The 21,222-nt window shown below is 38.9% G+C and overlaps 1 protein-coding gene across 3 annotated transcripts in view; it reads right to left on the reverse strand.

The window, feature by feature from the left end:
* Positions 1 to 20,651, reverse strand: part of MLLT3 (MLLT3 super elongation complex subunit) — a 271,751-nt gene extending 251,100 nt beyond the window's left edge. Inside the window, exons 1-2 of one of the 3 annotated variants that reach the window (XM_034663972.1) lie at positions 20,373 to 20,651; positions 18,682 to 18,862 (exon numbers count right to left, since the gene is read on the reverse strand). In XM_034663972.1, coding sequence (XP_034519863.1) covers positions 18,682 to 18,862; positions 20,373 to 20,384 — 193 coding nt within the window. In that variant the 5' untranslated portion in view covers positions 20,385 to 20,651. Of the gene's footprint in view, positions 1 to 18,681; positions 18,863 to 19,778; positions 19,952 to 20,372 lie in introns of those variants that run through there. The other 2 variants (XM_034663970.1, XM_034663971.1) reach the window with 2 other exon arrangements.
* Between the last annotated feature and the right edge of the window lie 571 nt (positions 20,652 to 21,222).

The following is a 21,222-nucleotide window of genomic DNA, read 5'->3' on the forward strand; positions in this document are numbered from 1 at the left end:
GGCAGCATAGTGGTGGGGTTTCTTCCCCCCCAAGAGAATTTAAGACGTCCAAGTACTTTCAGTTGTTTTTTAGATGTGGGTCCACTAGAATTTCTTCCCCCTCGTGCACAGGGCTATTTTCCCCATTTTCAGGCCTCCAAAAATTAAGAATTATTCTGCTTTCAGAGAAATTTTCTGATTTACTAGAATAACTTATCCCATGGGAACTTACTGGGATGGAACGAAAGTTCAGCTTGAGAACATAAATAACTATACAGTACAGGGTTTACTCAATGTTGCAAAACTCATTCAAGCTAGAAGCTTTGTATAAGGTTAAATTTGGTCAGCATATCGAACAGAGGAAATTTATGTATGGGCAGCTGTAATTTTTGAGTAAACTAATAGACCTTAATGATCACATGGCTTATGAAAAAAATCACTCTATGTGGGATGGTGCACGCACAAAAGGACCCGACATATACAGCACACACACGTGCTGAGGGGACCAGTCAGGCTATTTTCAACTAAACCACAGGAAAAAGCAATACATCTATTACAAGAAAATAAATGCTCATTCCCATTAGAGAAACTTCTAGTTTGGCATCTTAGGGGAGTGGCAAATATGAATGATTATAAAATCCCTCACTGCCCAGGTTCTTATAATAAAGTTTTATTAAGGTTGATACATACACACCCCCAAAGCTATGTCCCTGCACCTAAAAAGAGAAAGACGTGTTACTTTTTAAAATTCTTCTTACCAACGGCAGCGTGCCAAATCAGTTTTTCCTCAACCCAATACTTTTGGCAGCTCTATCATAATATGCCAGTTAAATGAAAAAAGTATTTCACAAAGTAAGTAGCTGGCAAACACGTGATTCTGAATTAAAAGTACAGACAACACAGTCTCCTCGGTATACGAAAGATCCCAGATATGTTCATACAAGGGGAATGCTACCTTTGCTCCCAAAAACCGGCCCCTTACTTCTCCTCTTCTTTTTACCACCTGTAAGAATCAAGCACTTCTAAATCATTGATCCAGACCTGATTTTAGCACTCTTCTGTGATCTTATCCAAGGACACAGAGCCAGATTGTTTTTTAAAAATCTATACATCAGCCCTCGAAGTACATAGATGAGCCTTCTCATTATAACCCTAAAATTTACCGCTCTAAATTGGAGCCACCTGTTTATAGCTCTGATCTCAAGTACACAGCTTTTATCTCTTAGGTCAACTCTGGCACCTAACATTAGTACTAAATTTCCTCATAACAACTGGATTATGGAATCTCTCAAATTTAACTATATTTTCTCTCTGGTTTTTTTTTTTTTTTAAACCAAGGCCAAATGCATTAACATACAACGAAATTCTCAACGTGAGTGATAAAAATGCATTAAAAGTAACCTTTAATCCATGCTATTAACTGATTTTATTCTATTTTGGCACGTTTGAAGTAACTCATCTAAGGATTAGTTAGGCTTTTCTACACTTCTTTTTATCAGGACTCTACCATTCTTGATTTAGTTTTGAGAGAAAAGGGTTTGCAAAAACGATAATAATCTCACAGCTGGAGATGGCTGGCAAGTCCGTTAGTGCTCATTGTGCCCTTAATTTGCAGGAAGCCTTTGTGCTCCTTCTACCCCTCGTTTTACATGCCGAGCAGTTTTCACTGATAAAGTACTTATAGACCAGTTATTTTAGATTAACGAAAAGCCCAGTAAAATTTTATGTAAAATGGCTGTGAACTTTCTCTTTAAAATACTGAAATGTATCTTCCGTCTTGATTGCATGAAAATCTTAACCCTGATCATTTGCCTCAGTAGCTTTCCTATGAGGAGGCAAAGGGAGTCTTAAAATTTTTAAGAAGTATTGTTTTCAAACAGAGAAGGAATCCAAAATTTTAGACTACAAATTCAGATTGAATGGCTGAAGCCTCAGGGCAAACACACTGATTTAATCACATAGCAGTAGGTTTCAAAATCTTGCCTTCTTCAGCCTTAACAATGAAGTTATTTCCCTGCCCTTTAAACCTATGGCAATGATGCAAACACATTATGCAGAAAGAACCCAGTATCCAGTATCTTTGGGATTTTTAACACTATGACATCAATGTCGAGAGTAGGTGGCATTGTCCTAACTGGACACTTACCCAAAATGAGATTGTAAAGTCAATGACTTAGTATTTCCTCTGGACTTCAAGCCTCAAAAAGGACACTTAAATATGCCACTGTCATGGATTGCAAGTCAAACTCCATTTTCACAACTTTTCACAAGTTGCCCAGTTCCCTTACAGTCTTCAGGTACAAAAAGCCAAGTCTAAGTGAAAAGTCTAAGTTTTTAAATCTGCCTCAATATAAGCAACACTGTTTACACTTGTCATATTCCAAGACATGAAACTGTATGGTAATGGAGTGCTAAAGTTCGTCATTTTCTGCTACACCACCTTCCTAAAAATCACAAGTTCAAATCGCGATTACAGAGACTCCTATCCAACACAGCGAGGACATCGTTCATACCGAGCACTGCAAGGATATCTGCAAAGTAGAAATGATAGTGTCTGAAACTAACAGGGTTAAACAACTTCTTTTGTGAGGCCACTGGCAAAACCTACAGCAGCTGTCTAACTTTGCCTTCAACGACCACAGCAAAAGCTCAAGGAAGGGATCCAATACAGCGCCAGCCTTGAGTAACCAGATCGTTTCTAGTTCATTTTCAGCCAAGGGAACGGATAATGAAAACAAAATTATTCCTCAGTCAGAAAGCTGACTTGACAAGCTAATTTTTACCAACCTTTAACTTTTATTCACATGTATGGACATAAGAGCGGTTTCTTTTTTGCGTGGAGACAATTTTAATAACTCTAAACGCTGGCTACGTTAGATAAACTTCAGATGGCTATCACTGCTCTAAACCCACTTACCAAAACTACTGGAAAACTTTTTAGCTCTGCAAGGACTAGACCTGAGCTAAAAGAAAAAAGAAAAGGCAAACATTTAGTCAGTGCCATAAACCGGTGAGACATTCAAGTGATGTGAATTTTGCAGGGAAGAAAACTTCAGAAGTCACATCATTTTACATTATGACCTAAAATAAGTGTGTAATAATTTTTAATGCAAGAAACCTCAGCTCCTACAAGACTGCAGTTGTCGACCTAAAATTACTTACATTGTTTAAAATAAACAAAAATCATCTCTCATCATAGATCATCATCTGGCTTTACCAACACATCTGAAGTCTGCTCCTAACTCTTCTCACTTTAGCCTACGGAAAACAGGTATTTCATATTTCAGGACTTAGAGATATGTACCCTAAATAGAAATCCAACATTCTTCAGAAATTAATTTTCTCAAGAATGTAAACCAGGGGAAAAAAGTAATCAAATCAGTGACCCAACAAAGTTATGTTATCACTCTGGTGAATAACCACCGGTTCACACTGGGAAGAAACTCCAAAATTACTTTCAACTAAGTTATGCAGGACTGGGCGTGATGGCAGCAGTCCCCATTTCAATACTTACAACGTATAAGTAAATCTATTGTTTTATTTAAGTAAGTTTGCCTAAAGAAACATTTTTTTTCCCAAAGGGCAGTCTCAATCCAGAATTAAATTGTAATTCCAATCCTGTTTGCTTCCACGGAGTTTTGACCCAAAGCAATTTCAGTGAAATTTCAGGCTAGAATACATTTCAGCTACATGCCACAGGCAAGAGATACTGATTATAAACCTATCTAATATATTTTTTTATTATAATAGATTCTATCATCTTACACTATTTCCGGTAGGAGAACTAGGACTTCAACAACTTAATAGTTAGAAATGACTACTAGTTGTTGGTTTCCTAAAGGAAAAAATTAAAACAAAAAAATCTATGAATTAAAATATACACACAAATGGGTAGTCCTGAATTGACATGTATGAATGGCTTACTTGTTTTAAAAAGGAAACCTCAAATCCTGGGTTAATAATATGTGTCACTTTTAGGGATTTAAACCATAAATTCTTCAAATAAAATTAAATAAATTGATTTGTAAGTAATTAACTCTGGGACTTCAATCATGTAAAATTATCTCTGTATATTCTCTATGGCTCGGGAATTTAACTGGTTATGTTCAAAATAATACACTTAGTGGGTCTTGGAGCCCACTGCCTGTAAAATCTCCCATGGAGATTCAAGACCACCCATTGAAAATAGTACAACATTATTGCCTCGAGCAAGAAGCTGGTACATAGGACTGGTTATTCAAGCCTTTAAATACTATTTTATTGAGGGATTGTGGGAGGTGGGGGAGGGGGCCAAGGGGGATTCATGAGTGGATGGGGGAGGAAATTCAGAAAAAAACAGAAATTTCTAAAGCAAAGGTTCTTGTAGTTCCCCCTCTTCACTCCTCATTGCACTCTCCCCCCTTTTTAAACAGCTACATAAACAAAGTAATAAGTGCTCAATTTCAGGGAGAATTACATTATACTCCATTTGAACAGGCTACAAAGTACTTTTATTTGAAAAGCTGCTTCTCCTCTGTTATAAACAAATTTACCCGGCACCAATTTCAGACAAGAGAAGATGGCTAAGGGAGATGGGAGGCAGAGTTAGGAAAAATTCACTCGGTGTCTTAAATAGTTGATCCAATAAAGATCCTTTAGAGAAAACTGTAAGTCTATTTTTTTTTCTCCCAGTAGGCAAATCATACAGGAGGGCTTTTCTTTTCTAGCGTACTGCACCCTGTCTCTTTAAATTCCAGGCCTGCCCCATTTCCCACGCATTCAATGAAAGCAACACGTTTGCTGGCCTCTAGCCCACAATGTCAAGTAGTTTTCTTGCTATTGAATTTCAAGATTATTCTTTTGGATCATTTGCCCTTTAGTTTTAAGCACGCCAAAGCAAAAATAATGTCTTTCTACAATAACATAAAGAAAACTCTGAGGCCTTTACAAGTCTACAAGTAGAGAACACCTTGTCCTTTAGCTCTCCTTTCACTGCAAAATATGCTCCCACTCTATATGCTCCAAATAAGGGCCATTTACACATTGTCTTGGTCTACCATAGCTTTGTCTGTACTATAATAAAATTCTGTGAGCATATTTAATGTAGTACTAAATTTGGAATTTCTAACAGTCTGCAATACTCCAACTAAGTCTTCGGATTACTCAAGTTCTCAAGGCTTTTGCGTGGTCCCCTGAGTAGTCACTTAGAATAGGTTTTAAAACAATTATTTGATTTTCTATATTTGCAGTTAAGCCATCTACATAAGTTAATAATAAAAATAGCAAGCAATAAGGGGGAGCTCTAATCATGGGGCCAAAGAGTCTATTTTCCTCATTTTCAAACACATGTTAATCCTGAAGAAAAGAAACCAGGCTATTATGAATCCCATTTAGAATTCTCTCCAAAGGAATAGAAATAGTTAAATAAAAATTTATCAGCAGAACCAAATGAAGCCCATGGAAAATGTTACTCCACATGCTAGCAAATGGAACTTAAAGTGGCAATTTTATACAAGCAGCTAATAAAGAAATGCTCTGATCACAAACATCAATTTTTGTATTTCACATCCTGAGGTGGAGTTAATCTGTCATTTATGAATTTTGTAAAAGCAGCTAAAACCAAAGGAAAAACAGACTTATTCTTATTTGACGTACAGTTTTGATATGCATTTGCAATTGAAAGTATCTTTCAATGGTTATTTTTTAGTGGTAAAAAGGTAAAGATACTAATATCCCACAGATCATAATATCATGGACTTAACTGGATGAATTTTGGATTGCAAAGAATCCTTTAAGACAACTAAAATTAACTCTATCATTTTGCAGAAATCATTTCTTTTAGTTGTGTTTAAGGAATGCCCATATTAATCTATCTGTACTGTACATAAAACATGAAATTACAATTCTAATTTTTAAAACTTCTGGTTATTTTTGTAGTTTATATATGAAATATTAAACTGCTTTAATACTAAAATATTGTGTTTAGACAAGTATGCATCCGTCCAAAAAGAACCGCCTCTTCTTTCCCTGCCCCAAACATTATTTTTGTCTTGCTTTTGGTAGTTGTTTGGGTGCTTTTTATTTCTCATAATTTAACATTTAACTTCCAAATTATATACAAAGACACAAACTGGAAATGGGTCTTTATTTGCAATTACAGATCCCATTTATTCCTGCCACTATCATGATACATCTAAACATGATATATGCCCTTTCATTTGCCATCAATTTTTAAACTCAGATTTAGGCTCTGGAAAATTTACACACATCAAGATAAATATACTAATTAACAAACTTATCAAACTCCACAGGAAAAAAGATCAAAACTTTTCAAAACATTCCTAAGCACTCCAAAAATGTACACTGTACTGAAATATTAAACATGGTTGTCTTTCTGTTACAAAGAACATCTTATATGAATCATGTACTCATAAATCAGGTTAATCTGATTCATTTTACAACTTCAACACAGCAACTTTGTTAAGAAAGGTAAGAATACGATTTGCATGTTTTTCTTTAAAGTTCAAAATCAACTTTTGAAACATTTGTGCATATATTATAGTGCTATTAAAGGAAACACTCAGAATGACAAGGTGATTAAAATTTCAAATAACAAAATATGAAAGTGTTCCTTGGGAAAGACATTTTTACGTTCTAAATGAGATTACTTAAAAAAAAAAACTAAAAAGCTTATTGTAAACATGTCCATATGTACATTTAAATATCTAGTTTTACCGTCACATAAGTAATATGTCTTATTCAAGAAAGCTAAAAAAATCCAGTAAATTTTATAAGCATTTCCTGAAAGCTCCTTTCTATCTGCTACATAGGGTGCTGGATATTGGAATAAAGCCAATTTGATACTTTTTAAAAATTTTTTCTTGATATCCCATCTCCCAGAGATAACTTCTATTAACATTTTGCTATAGCATTGTCTTCCCATCTTTTCACTGATGTATTTTTATCTCTCGCATAATTCTCAAAATGTGAGTAATGAACAATTCTGGCCATTCTGATACAAAGATAATGGCCTGAATCAAGTACAAAAATTAATGATGAAAACAAAATAAAAAAAGAGCCTCTACAGAAAGATACTATATCAAGTGGCACTAACTTCAAGCTACTGAGTAGCCTTTAACAACATAATTCTCGTTTATTTGCTGTTCTCTTTAAATTGTCTGCATTTGTGTATTTTTGTATATTTGTATAATTAAATCCTTGGCTCTAGCATCATTCACAATTCCTTTAACAAGCTGGAATGATAACTAGATTTTTTTTTTTAAGTTAGGCAGCAAGTCACAAGTAAAAAGTGGAAGGGTAATTGCTTCTCAAGACAACTTCAATTAAGAATCTGAATTATTAAATAGAAAACCTTAAAGGTATGATGAGTGATCAAATATTTGATGTACTGTACTTTCTTTTAACCTGTTTACATGGTAAGTCCAAGTCCCCAATTATTCTGTTGATAATAGAAACATAAGTAGTTATCTGAAACATGATGCTTCAGAAAAACAAACTGAGTGACAAAATTTCAAGGTCTGGCCTACATTATATGAAATAGGAAAAAAAAATCAGTTAACTTTCATGAAAAACCCAGTGGTCTAATAACCTGGTCAAGAGCCATATTTGAACCAGAAGTTCCAAATAAACATAGGGTATCTTGAGTTCTTGGAATGTTCCAACCCATAAGCAGTGTTGATGGCTGGCAAAAATGGCACCAATATTATCAGAAAGTAACTTTTCATAACAAAAACATAATCATCTCTCTGGTTAATTACCCTACTACCCTGTTACTGCAGGTGAGTCTTTCACCCAGTTCACTGTTCATTCACCATTAACAAAGGTAAAAATCCCAACGTACAGAAGTTCATATCAACATTTTCTTTTTTCAAAAAAAGTCATTCTCCAAACTACCACATTATGAAACGTAAGAAATTAAATACAGCAACACATGTCTATCCACCATGATAACCAATACACAGTTGATATCTAATAAATGGTAGTTATTTCACTAGGAACACACTAGATCAAGGATATGCTCAGAACTTATCCTTTAAAAAAAAAAAAAACTAAGGAAAAATAATATTTCAGAGCTGGAAAAGCCCACAGAGCGTATTTAGTCCAAACATATCCCTCTGCCTCCCAGGCCAGGGCCTTTCCTACTGCATTGCTAAATACTGCTCTACAAGTTTCTGGAATACATCTGACTCCTATTTTTAAAGCTAAAAGGCTAGTTGTATTTCATGGATTAAGTAGTTAAAAAAAAAAGTGATAGACCTGGCCAAGTCTCTCAAATTTGTGACTAGCTTTTGAAAAAGCATCCAAAGTAGGTGAAAAAAAAAAAAAAAAGATTAAGGAAGAAGAGACAGAAAAGGAGAAAATTCATTTTTGCCTGCAACATAGGCTAAAACCCATTCTAGAAAATGTGATTCTCAGCCGACACAATGCTTCTTGCTAAATTCAAGTGGTGGTTCTGTTTACACAAAGTCAATTATTAGAGGTACAGAAGAAATCAGTTCAGAACACGGAGTAATAATTTACCACTTAAGGGAGTGGAAGCTGAAGTCAGGATTCTAAAACTTAGCCGCCTTGCAGTATCTGCCTTTATACTGTTGCCAAAAATGTCCAATATCCAGACTACATTGATGGAAGGTATGAGTACCGTCCACGGTGATAATATAGGTCCCATCTCATGGGACGTGTAACTAATGCAACATAAGAGGAACAACAGACACATATACAAGGAGAGGCCAGTGCGGGACTCATGCAGCATGTAACACGTCCTCCTGCTCAGTGTTTATATGATGAAAAAGTAGCTTCCCACTGCTCCTTACTGTATCTGTGCGTAGGTAGGAAGTCACACAACAAGCATCTCTGATAAGACAATTTGGAGCTACATGGACATTTTGAATAAGCTATCCCACTAAAAGCAACCAAATCCCAACAGCCTAAACTTGATTTTTCATTTCGTCATTACAAAACAGTTGCTTATAATATGGGAACAGGGAAAGAAATTGAACAACAGAAAAAATTTTGTAAAATAAAATATTTCTTCAATACAAAAAAACCTTTCATTATGCAGCAACTGCCACTAATGAAGTATTTGGGGTAAAAGGTATGGATAACATGAAGTCCGATGAACCTTGCTTTTAAACATCCAAAATGTTACAAATGTATAGCAAAACAAATAGGTACCTAAAATAATCTGATAGTAATCTCCCCCAACACCACCCTGGTTAGGAGGGGGAAGAAGTAGGACATAAAACCCATCTGCAAAGATTAAAGACGTCATGTAGACTAAATTTGTATCCAGATACATTAAGAGGCAAGCAACTCTCCCGCTGCAGGCCACTGCTGTTATTAATATTTTAGGAAACTGTTAATGTATATTTTGCTTCTTAAAATCAATACATACACACAGCATTTGGCCTGGTATTGATGGGAAAATAACGATTTCTGCTGAAAAAAATCTACTTTTGGCAAAATTAAATATTTTAAAATTTATTTGGCTCAGAGAATATCAATCTTCTGACATGGATAATAACTCTAATTAAATTCAACTGGCCATCTTTATAATCACTTATGAACATTATTTTAAATAAATGGACCTTAGAATTCAGTTCAAGATAAGCCATAATCTTCTTTAAAAAAAAAAATGATGATGCATTGATTTTATCCAAAAAGTTAATTGTTAACTACTACATACCAACTAAATCACACCCAAATACTAGCCTTATCTGTTTAGAAACTCAATGATAATAGCCTTCTTCAGGCCTTAATCACTGCAAATTTATCACACTTAAAAGAATTACATCATACAACATTATTTCTTAAAACAGTGTTCTGGGCCCTTTATGGAATTGCTATCCTACCGTGGTGGGGAGGCAAAATATCAGGGGATACCTACCATTTAGTAACAATTTTTCCTAATGATTTAATCTCAAAGGAAAACCTTAAATTAATCCACACAATAAATCTGATTTTGCCTGAAAGTAGCTGTAGAACTTTTCCCCCTTAAACAGCATCTACCATGGTTACCACCACTTAATTAAATCCTAGATCATGTCTACAAAAGCAGTTATTGCTGAACATTTGTCTGCTAATATAAGTGAATAATTATTCAACATTTTAAAAGTAAACATTTACCACCGTTTATTACTAGCTATCTTTTTGCGCCAGCACATTTGTGACTCATTGTGTCTACATGCAAGATCACTTCACATTTCTAGGCTTCCGATTCAAAGTAAAAAGAGGATAAATAAAGATGAAGAATCTCAAATGTCCTTTCCAGCTCTACAAGACACAAGCACGTTGAAGGCAGGGACCTCCTGTTTCTTACTTCTCCCCCAGTCCTTTCCCAGTATTCTGCCCATATAAAGTCTGTTGGTTAAGCACATTACCATGCCCACAAATTATATTCTTAAACAAAACCCCAAAACCACACAGGAAAACAAAACAAAATGGATCAATTTGGCAAAATTAAAAACTTGTGTAGGCCAAAGAGATACCATACATTAGGCTACAAGAAAAAGGAAACAAGAATGAGACAAAATATTTTCAATGCAAATAACAAAGGATTAAAATCCTACAGATAAGAAAAAGACAAAGATCCCAATAGTTTCTTTTTAAAAAAAAAGACAAAGGATATTTTTAAAAGTCAATAAAGAGGAAATCCAAACGGTCAATAAACATATAGAAAATGCTTAACCCCACTAAAAACCAGAGAAATGCAAATGAAAACAAAAGATACCATATTTCAACTAAATATAAAAATAAGAAATCTGAAAATATCCAACGTTGGCAAAGCTGTACAGAAAATGGTACTCACTCCCTGACAGAGTATAAAGTGTCACGACTACTCGTAGAGTGATCTGACAACGTCTAATACGAATGAAAACGCACACATAACTCAAATTCCAGGCCTATGTCCAAAATCTTGTTCATTTGTAGAAGGTAACACGTTCAAAGATGTTCACTGCACAGAAAATGACCTATATATTCTTTAATAGGGGAACATAAAAGTAAGCATAGACCCTCTTCCTACCATGAAATACTGAAAAGAAGAAATTAAAGGAAATAAATTGGTTCTCTACAGATGAAATGTGTGTGAAAAGGTTCAAACATGCAGAGTGGGGGGAAACAGCAAGGTACAAAATTATTCACTCATGAAAATGTTCTGGAATTAAACAGTGGCAACTGTCGCACAACATGTGAATATACTAAAAGCCACTGATGTTACACTTCAAAGGGGTAAATTTTATAGTATGCGAATTATATCTCAATTTTTAAAAAGGATTCATAGAGTATGATACTGTTCATGGAGGTTTTGTAATGTAATATATTATTACTTGCAGTATTATAAATGTGCAAATGTACATAAACAGAATGAAAGAAAGTCTGAAGAGTTGAAAGAAAGGATTGGGAAGCATCTAAAAACTTTAGCGGCATCTATATTACCTAATTCTCTAAAATCAAAACAAAAAATCAAATGTGATAAAACGTAAACATTTATTCAACCTTGGTAGTGGGGATATGAATGTTTGTTGTATCATTCTTTCCTTTGTATTTTCCTGGGTTTTTTGAGGTTTTGTTTGGGGTTTTTTTTCTTTTTTTTTTTTGGTTTTTGTTGTTGAGCAATACAACAGCACAAAACAGGCATATCATAAACGACAAACAGTAAATATATACATACCTAAATATATGCAGCACTGTTAATTAAATAAATGCAAATAAAAACGAAGTTTTGCTTCATCCAGCAAATTGACAAAGATTTACACAAACAAACAAACAGTTAATTCCCAATATTGGCAACCATGTGGGGAAAAGGGAATTCTCCCAATCCCTGGGGAAGTATAAACTGATATAATCTTTTTGAAGGAAAGTATGGTAATGCATTCATCAAAATTTTAAATTTTTACACCTTGTCTCAACTATCTCCCTTGTGGGAAATTTAACACAAGGAAATTACAGGAAAAACCGTAAAAATGAATGTCTCAGATGTCCATCATAGCATTATTCATAACAAATTAAAACTAAAAACAATCTAAATGTCCACGTGAAGTTGTAATAAATGTATATTTGATGTAATACCATAAAATCCAGCTCTAAAAAGATGATATTTCTCATATACCAGGAGGGTAGGAATATTCATTTATGCTATATCCCCAGCTCCTAGAAGTGTTCTAGCCACATAGGAACTCCAAAAATTACCTGTTGAATGAATTCAGGTAATTTATAGTTAACGTGTGTGTGTGTGTATATGTGTGTGTGTGTGTGTGTTTGTATATACAGATTTAGATATCTACTAAAATATTAATTATGGTTCTCTATAAAGAATTTTCAGGTAACTCTTCTCTTTATATTTGTACGGTTTGATTTTTCACAATGAACACACACCTACAAATTTAAAAAAAAAAACCTTTCTCAATTGCATAAAGAAATATATGGGTTCCTCATAAAGCTGCATTGTACACTGTACAAGTTCTGTAAGTTTAAAAAAAAACTAATGAATTACCTGTAATATCAATGGACTCTTTCCAGACAAATTACATTCTCAAAAATGAATACTGCACTACAAACAAGAATAAGGAAAACCACAAAATACAAGAGAATAAAAGATTAAAGCATGAAAATGTATGTTACAAGGAAGAGATGAACTACAGAGACCCTGGCCACACACACACAAAGCAAAATGTTTCAAAAGAACATTAATATGTATCACTGAGACAAGAGAATTTCTCTTTCTACATGGTAGCTTCTTGTTTGAGGAGTAAAACATAAAATCAAGCAAGTATAAAAGCCAAGGGAAAAAATTACAGAATTCTATATCACTTCCATCGGGACAGTAAGAAACCCTGAGATCAGAGATCGAAATCATTCTAAAACCCGTCCAATAAATATATTTAAATATAAATAAAGTTCAGTAATACACCAAGTCCTTGCTTAATTATGTAACTGGGACAATTGTGTTTCACATCTCCTCCCCTCCCAAGTACCTAAGCTTTCCAAGTTACCTTTTGAAGACGTAAGTCACTAAGAGAGTTAAAAAGAAAAAAAAAAAAAAGAAGAAGAAGATTCTCTGCATCTTAGAACTGTAAAAGCTGTGTTAAGTAGTAAGGGTCATCTGCAATAGTTGACCAGAAAAACAACTAAAGGGCTAAGGTTGGCCTGCGGAAGACCACTAGAAAGAAACTTGAAAGAACCAAGAGGAAGAACAAAGAATCTTAAAGGTAAAATTACGAAACCGATTGATATCCCTGCCAGGTCTACCTCACAGAGGTAGTTCTAGAGAGGGTCACCTAAAATAAGAGATGTAAAAGGCTTCTGCTTATACAAATAATATGCCATAAACTGGACAATGATATTAACGATAAAATATATCCCCTAAAACCCAAGTTTGGATTTTCTTTTTCTGAAAAAAAAAAAAAAACTGTTAGAGAATTGTTATAATGGAATTTAACCATGCAAACACCTTGGAAGACTTATCTTTCCTCTTTCCATTAAATGTTTTTATTAGCAATGATAATAATGGCTTTAAAAACTCAGCTTCCACATATTAATAGGGGAGCTGATCCGTGCCAGGTTCTGTGTTGAATATTTTATATCAAGAGGTTCACTGAGTGTATTCGGGGACCTCAGGATCCCCAAAACCTTTTCCAGGGATTGCCTATTTTTATAACAACTCTAAGACATTATTTGCCTCGTTCACTCATTCTCTCATGAGAGTACTGTCGAGTTTTCCAGAGGCTACATGATGTGTGATAACACAACAGACTGAATGCGGAAGCACGTAAGCTGATCCAGTTATTTCAAAACATCAAAAAGATTTGTACACACAAAAAGTAAAATAATACCACACTTCTCACTCCTTTTTCTTGAAAATACTCATTTTGCATTAAAATACTATTCATATGCTACCTTTAATGGGTTGATTACTGCTATCTTTAAACCAATTAATAAATAACTTTTTAAATGTCTCAAGTTTAATTTCTAATACCATAAATATCGATAGATATAACTTACCTAGAAAAAGCTCTTTGGAGTCAATTTTTAAAAGTGTGAATCAGTCTTAAGACAAACAAATTTGAGGACAGCTGATTCATATTTAACCCTCAATTTATGAGATAATGGTTCTATTCTTTCATCATTCCAGGAACACAGATGAGATCACGAAAGGACTTGCTCAAGATCATACAAGGAGTGGGGCACCTGAGAGGCTCAGTTGGTTAAGCGTCTGACTGCAGCTCAGGTCATGATCTCAGGGTTCTGGGATAGAGCCCCAAGTTGGGTTATCCTGTTCAGCGGGGAGTCTGCTCCTCTCCCTCCCTTCCCCTGCTCCTGCTTTTTCTCACTCTCTCTCTCTCTCAAATAATAAATAAAATCTTAAAAAGAAAAAAGTCACACAAGGAGTCTCTTAAGCCAGCATTTGAATACAAGTCTGTAATTCCTAACCCTAACTCCTCACCACCGAGCAACAATATCTACCCAAGACAGTTCTATATTGGGTCTGTACTCTTTGTCTTTTAGTCTTAAAAAGTAATGAGTGCTCACTGGAATGTTTTAAATATACAGAATTAACTTTTTAAAAAACCAAACACTATAAAAACAACCTCCTATCACTGCCTGTGCACCCACTAGAGAAAACTACTGGTAGGAGCTGGGTTCCCCCTCATCCAAAATTCATTTATTTATACACATACACACATACACTTTTTATTTGTACAGCATACTTTTTAAATGGATCACACTGATTTAGCGACTTGCCTTATTTCCCTTAATATCTCTGGCAGATCACCCTGCATCTATGAATAGATTTACCCCCTTTTAAAAGATCACCATCATTTAACTACCCAGCCGGGGTCCTCTCTATGGCTTGCTTCCAAATTTTTGCTGTTTAAAAAAGTCACAAGAAATATGCTGTAGCGTTGTATAGTTGTGAAGCTGTATCTGTTGGAAAATCCCTGGAAGTAAAATTGGTGAGTCAAAGGGTATAAACATTTAAAATCTTAATAGATGTTGCCAAATGCCCTCCACAATGTCCATGCCCGATGTACATTCCCACTAATAGCATAGGAGATTTCCTTCAATAATTCAACTTTTAAGTGCCTTGGAAAATTATGCTGTATGTTGCTTCAAAATGCCAAGTAACAGAACTGCTCTCAATGGTCATCTTAATTCCATGAAGAACTCTACACAAATCTTCTAACGCTCACTGAATGTTATCAGAATAGTTATCCATCTTTATTTTTTCCTGAAACCTTTTAAATACTTCAGAAGAGAAAACACACCAGGTGCACGCAGTATCGTCAACTAGTTCGGTCTCAAATTTTAGGTACCCTGATAAAAAGTTACCCAGGTTATTTCGGAAGACTCTTCAACACAAATCAGAACTATGCAGTAACGCTGGGTTCAACCTTTTAAATCAAAGGAAAGTTCTAAGTGTGGATTTATTATGCTTTATCTGTCCACTCAAAGGACTAGGGCTACAAATAAAAAGCTATCAAATCATACCAGTGGCCAAATTAGCTTACATAAAATAATAAGCAACAGATTTCATATCATAAATGTCAATGGAACAGACTGCAATAGTTAAGAATGGCTGTAATTGGAAAGAAAGTTCACTCAAATTCACATCATACTGAAAATGAAAACATTAATATTTTAAATGAAATGTTTTGAATGTGACCATTCATTTCAGTCATATCAGACTATTATAAATCTTTGGTACTAATAAATAAGATATGGTCTTTTTTTGCAAGCAGATAGTTTTAAAATGCATTATACTCTGACCTGCCTATTCTGTACCAGCTAATGGATATTCCAGGCTTCACTATTTCATCAGAATCTCTCTTCTAGGACTCTGGGCTAGTAATTTTAAGTTAAAAGTCTCCAACCCATCTTTGAGACAGAGTAAACCCTCATTAATTCGAGTCCAATTAGCTCAATTCTGAAATGGTACATGTAATTCTCATTAAGCAACAAGTTGAAAATACTGTAATTTCTCCCTCTACAAGTTCTCATAATATTACTGTGAAATAAAGGAAATCAACCTGAAAATCAATTTGCTTTTCCAAACCAAAGATTTACAAAACTAAGGACTCATCCATCTTCATGGCTGAGCAGTTCATCCTCAGTGTGAAGGTCTATTTCTGTTTATCAGCTACTGTATATAGTGAAAGTGATTTAACCTGTCATTATCAAGAGCCATTTACAGCTTGGCGTAAGTGCATTTCTTTTAAATATCTTGTAACTCGTATTTCTCACAAAGCCATTCTTGCAGTTTCTCCCATTTCCAATTTCTCACTTACAGATCTATAAAATGGCAAATATAGCACCTTAAAAGGTACAGAGTAGATTCCGCAATGCCTGGCATCCTTATTCTGTATTTATTCTTATCATTTTGAAAGATGTTATAAGCCCAAATATAAGTCTCAGGATTAAGTGGCATGTTTGGTGTTACTTGAATTTACAACTAACTATTCCCAATGAACAGAGAAACCTTCTCTTGCAATCTGAATCATGTGTAATTACAGTATGACAAGGTCTCTCCTGGGCTATGTAAGCTGGCATTTTTCCCAGGACTTGTCACATCATGGGAAGCACACATACAAATAAAAATCCAAAAATAAACATTTTAAAACAATGGCTTATAGACTACATAAAGAAACTCCACAGTTGAAAATAAAACACTGAAGAGCCCAACCAGCAAGCAGGCATCTCTCACTGGAGACAGCTAAGACATCAGTGTTATCAAGCAGCTTACCACGCCTAGCAACAACTCCCAGGTGTGGGCTTTGCAGGGCAGCACCCTCATGTTCCCTCGGGCTGGGCAGAAAATCATTAAGTAGGGGAAATGCAGGGGAACATGGCCACAGACACACTGAAGCAGAGAAACAGTGGTGAATTCTGGGGAGGCTGGTCATCTTTAATTTCATAATGCCAATTGCTTGATTGTTAAGGCGCCTAAACAAAGTTATCTTAAGAGCTACATCTTCTGCCAACTGACTTAGTTTTCCTAATACAATAAATATTGCTTTTTTTTCTTTTTTTTTTTTTTTTGTTCAGTGTATTTCATCTCGAAGTGAGTAGCAGCCAAGTAGTCCTAACAGTGGATACCAAGGATCTTAGAAGGTGGTTTCTTTTGTTTAAACTCCTCTGCAGTGGCTCTATAGATAACATGGAAAAGGGAGAGGGAGAAGCATCACACCCAACCTCACATAGTGACAGAAACTTGACAACGCTCATCCTAATTACAGTGTTGAGGAAATATGAAGTAAAAGATCTCTGCCTATATTTTGATTTAAAATGCTAACAAAATCAAAATGTTATTTCCTAGAGGCCACGCATATTCCTACCCCTCTATTAGAGGCTGTATTAATTTATTAAGCATCCAGCAAAGCCCATCAAATTCAACTGTGCAAGTTTTCGAGAGGAGCTATAAAACAAACCACTGAAGGCAAAACACGCAATCCTACAACACATTACATGAGCTCTGGAAGCAAAGATAAGCATCCACACAAACCTCTGCCACCTTTGGAGGTGGCATTTCTCCTTTCTTTATTCGGCTCTTCAGTGCTCAATAATTTCCAGTAGCTCTAAGCAGAATGGATTTATTATGATGTTACTCTAAGAAACTGCAGGAGTTCTAGATGCCAATAAAGATTACGGATCAAATGGAAGATAACTACTAACCATTGTGTCGAGTTAGATAAATAAACCTGCTCACAAACAAAGCACCTTATTGTATTTCTACTGTTACCTCCACGAATCCAACTAAAACAACCAGACAGTAGCTTTCCGGAGGCTGAAGGGAGTAGAAATCGGATTTCCCAAACCCTCTTTAAATTTCTTCCAAAATAACACCCCGTCTCTTTTTTTCAAAACTGTCCTGCCCTTTATGGAAGATGTCTGGGACCCCAGGGGGCTGAGCTGGATTATGCAAACTAAAGACCCAGGCTAAAAACCAAGGTGGGGAAGGACAGATGCAGAAGGCAGGACCACATCGTTCCTCTGAAACTTAGCTTCGACCTTTGCGGGGACCCTCTTCCCCGCAGATCACATGGGGCAGAGACTTCGGAATGCTGCTCGAAAATCGAAGGAGCAATCAAGCGCCAACGGGGACTAGGGACGGGTAAGCCCCCCGACTACCCAGAAAATGCTGACGGTGCCGAAGAGGGGTGGCTAACCCACAGAAAGGAAAATCTGTGACAACCGGCACCCGGTGCCTAATACACAGGGAGGAAGGCAGAGAAGACCCTAAAGAGAGGCGACTTCCCAAGACGGAACAATAACTACATCCCATGCATGCCTTGCTAATAACACAGGTAAATCTCAATTTCTCTAGGAAAGAAAAAAGGCGCAAGCTGTTTATTCCCTCCAGCCCCACCCCCCTCGACACCTCCAAACACAACAACTAATTGAACCTTCCCCACAGAACCCGCGGCTAACCCCAGAGGACCGGTGAGGGCTGGCTTGGGATGAATAAACACTCGACACCTGACGGTCCTTTCTCGGCGGTGACTTTCCCGAAGCCGAACTGGCGCGCGCGCGGGCGGGAGCCCGGACCTGGCCAGCGCGGCGCCGCGCACCCTGGTCCCGAGGCGACGCCGGCGAGCGCGACGCGGGGGGCGGGGAGAGGGGCAGGGGGACCGCCCGGGCCAAGCGATTGTTTCCTCCGCGAGCAAAGACATTTTTTATCAAGCTCCTTTTGTATTCGAGCCCTACCTCTTTTTGGCCTAGGAAAGCTTTCGTGCAAGTGGAAGACGACTTTCTCCACAAAGTGCTGTATGTTACTGTGCTCCGGGCCGCGCACGAACACCATCCAGTCGTGGGTGAAGCCCTCCACGGTGGGTTTTTTCCTCACCTGGGCGCGGTGCCCCAGCTCCAGCTTCACCTGCACGGCACACTGCGGGCAGGGGGAGGAGAGAGAGCCGTGAACAACAGGAAGGCGACCGTTCGACACTGAACATTGCGCCTGACATTTTTTTTCCTCCTTCTTGAAACGCACATAAAAGGAAACGGCGGTGCCCTCTGCATCCACGTTTCACGCGCGTGGGCGCGCGCACACCCCACACCCCCAAATACACCCCACCCGGCCCCCGGCGCCCAGGGCCCCGCATCCACACCCTCAGGGATTGTAACGGAATGTTGCCCCCAATCGGGAAGGGGGTCCGGGGTCGGGGGGAGAGGGGAGAGCACACTCAGCCACTACAAGCACGACAACAAATGCATCGGAAACAAATTAGAAGACAATTAGGAGGCGATGCCGGGGCGGTTTCCCGGCGTGGGAAGGGAGGTAGCCGGGACCCCGAGGGGGGATTCTGGTGAGCCCCCTCCCTGAAAGTACCGCGGCGACAGGCACACGCCGAGGAAGTCTTTGTGTACGTGTGTGTGTGCGTGTGGAGCGCTGTGCCAGGCGGAATGGAAACTACAGGCAGCCTCTGCTGATGGGCACAAACTCCCGTGCTCTGAGCACTGGGTTCGTGCACAACAAAAATGAGACGTCGTCACACACACACGCCCGCAGGAGAACACGCCGAGGCATCCATAACTTAAGGCACCCCGCACCCCCCAGCGAAAAGCCCCACGCGATCGGCGAGGCCAGCTTCACAGAGCCCCCGAAACACACTTCCAAGAGCCAAAGTGGCCCCAAAGTAGCTCCCTCCTCTCCCCAAAAATAAAATTCAGAAAGGCAGGGCGGCGGGCGGACAGCCGCCGAGGCTCGACTGCGCACAGCCCGGCGCGGGGGCAAAGTTCCGTGCGGCCCCGCCGCTGTCAGCCCGCACACTCCGGCTCACACACGCGCGCCGCGGAGAACGCACCATCGTAGCGGCCGCCGAGGCTGCTCGCCGCGTCCCCGGACTGTGCCCGCGGCTCCCGGCGGCGGCGGCGGCGGCTGAAATATGGCTGAGTTATTATTCGCCTCCTTCCACCGTGTGAGTGTGTGTGTGAGTGCGCGCGTGTGAGCGAGAGTGCGCTTCTTGCGATTGCAAAGAGAGGCGAGGAGAGAGGGAGGCGCGGGGGGGTGGGGAGTGGAGGGGCGAGTGTGTGAGTGTGTGTATGTGTGTGTGTGTGTATGTGTGTGTGCGCGCGCCGGGGGGGGGGGGGGGGGGGGGGGCGGAGAAGCCTGCTTCTGCCTCTGCCTGCTGCTCCCCCTGCTTGTGCTCTCTCTCTGTCTCTTTGACAAATAAATAAATAAAACCTTTAGAAAATGTTTTTAAAAAGGAGGAAAAATGAACAAATACGTAGAAGTCAAACAACACAGTCCTGAACAGCCAATGGGTCAAAGAAGACATCCAAAGGGGATCAAAAATACCTTGAGACAAAGAAAAATGGCAACACAGTACAGCAAAACTGTATGTGCTGCTGTAAAAGCAGTTCGAGGTCTTTTATTTTTTTTTTTTGCATGTACTTACCGAGCTAGCCATGCCTGGGGGCCCGGAGGTGTGCTGGGGTGTTGTGTGGTACCCCCCTCCCCCGCCCCCCTCAGCTGTAATTCATGAAGAGGCTGCTATGAATGAGAGCGCGCCCAGGAGCGGAGGGTAGATGGCGGACATTCTCTGCCTTTTTCCCCCCGCGTTCGCTTGCTCGCTCGCTCGCTCGCTTATTAAACTCAGCCCCAAAAGCAAAAGCAGCAGCAGCAGCAGCAGCAGCAGCTCCAGGGCCAGAGGATGAGATTCCGGAGCATGCGCCGTGGCGCCTGACACCGGGGCTCCGAGCCTTACGGGGCGGAGGGAGGGCGCGCGGGCGGGGCGGAGCGCGCGGGGAGGCCGAGCGAGCAAGCCAGGGGGAGCTCGAAGGAGCCAATCACCGGCCACCTCCCGAAACCCCGGCGGCCCGCACCGCCACACTGGAACGCCCTGCTTAAAGTAACAGGTTCCTACTGGGGAGGGTGGGGGGGGGAGGTGGAGCAGAGGGCGGGGAAGGGGCGCTAGAGTGGGGAGAGCGGCCAGCTGGGGAGCCATCCCAGCCCCTGTGTAAACTCCTCTCGCCCTACAATAAAAAACGGATTAAAACTGCTGGAATGTAGCCACTGCCTAGAGCCCCCAGCAGCCGGAGAAGGGGTGTTAAATCAAGTCCTTGGTGTTTGCACGCTCGTGGGGGGGGGGGCTTTCTTTTACTTTCCACCCCGTCTGTTTGTGGTTTTGTGCTGAAAGGCAAGAACTCACGCCCAAACAAACTTTTAAGGACAGAGCGAGAGCAGTGCCACTCTACAAACAAAACATCAAAAAGCAATCGCTGAGACAGTTATAACCGGCAGCAATC

This window comes from Ailuropoda melanoleuca, chromosome 7 (genome assembly GCF_002007445.2).
Source record: "Ailuropoda melanoleuca isolate Jingjing chromosome 7, ASM200744v2, whole genome shotgun sequence".
NCBI lineage: Eukaryota > Metazoa > Chordata > Mammalia > Carnivora > Ursidae > Ailuropoda > Ailuropoda melanoleuca.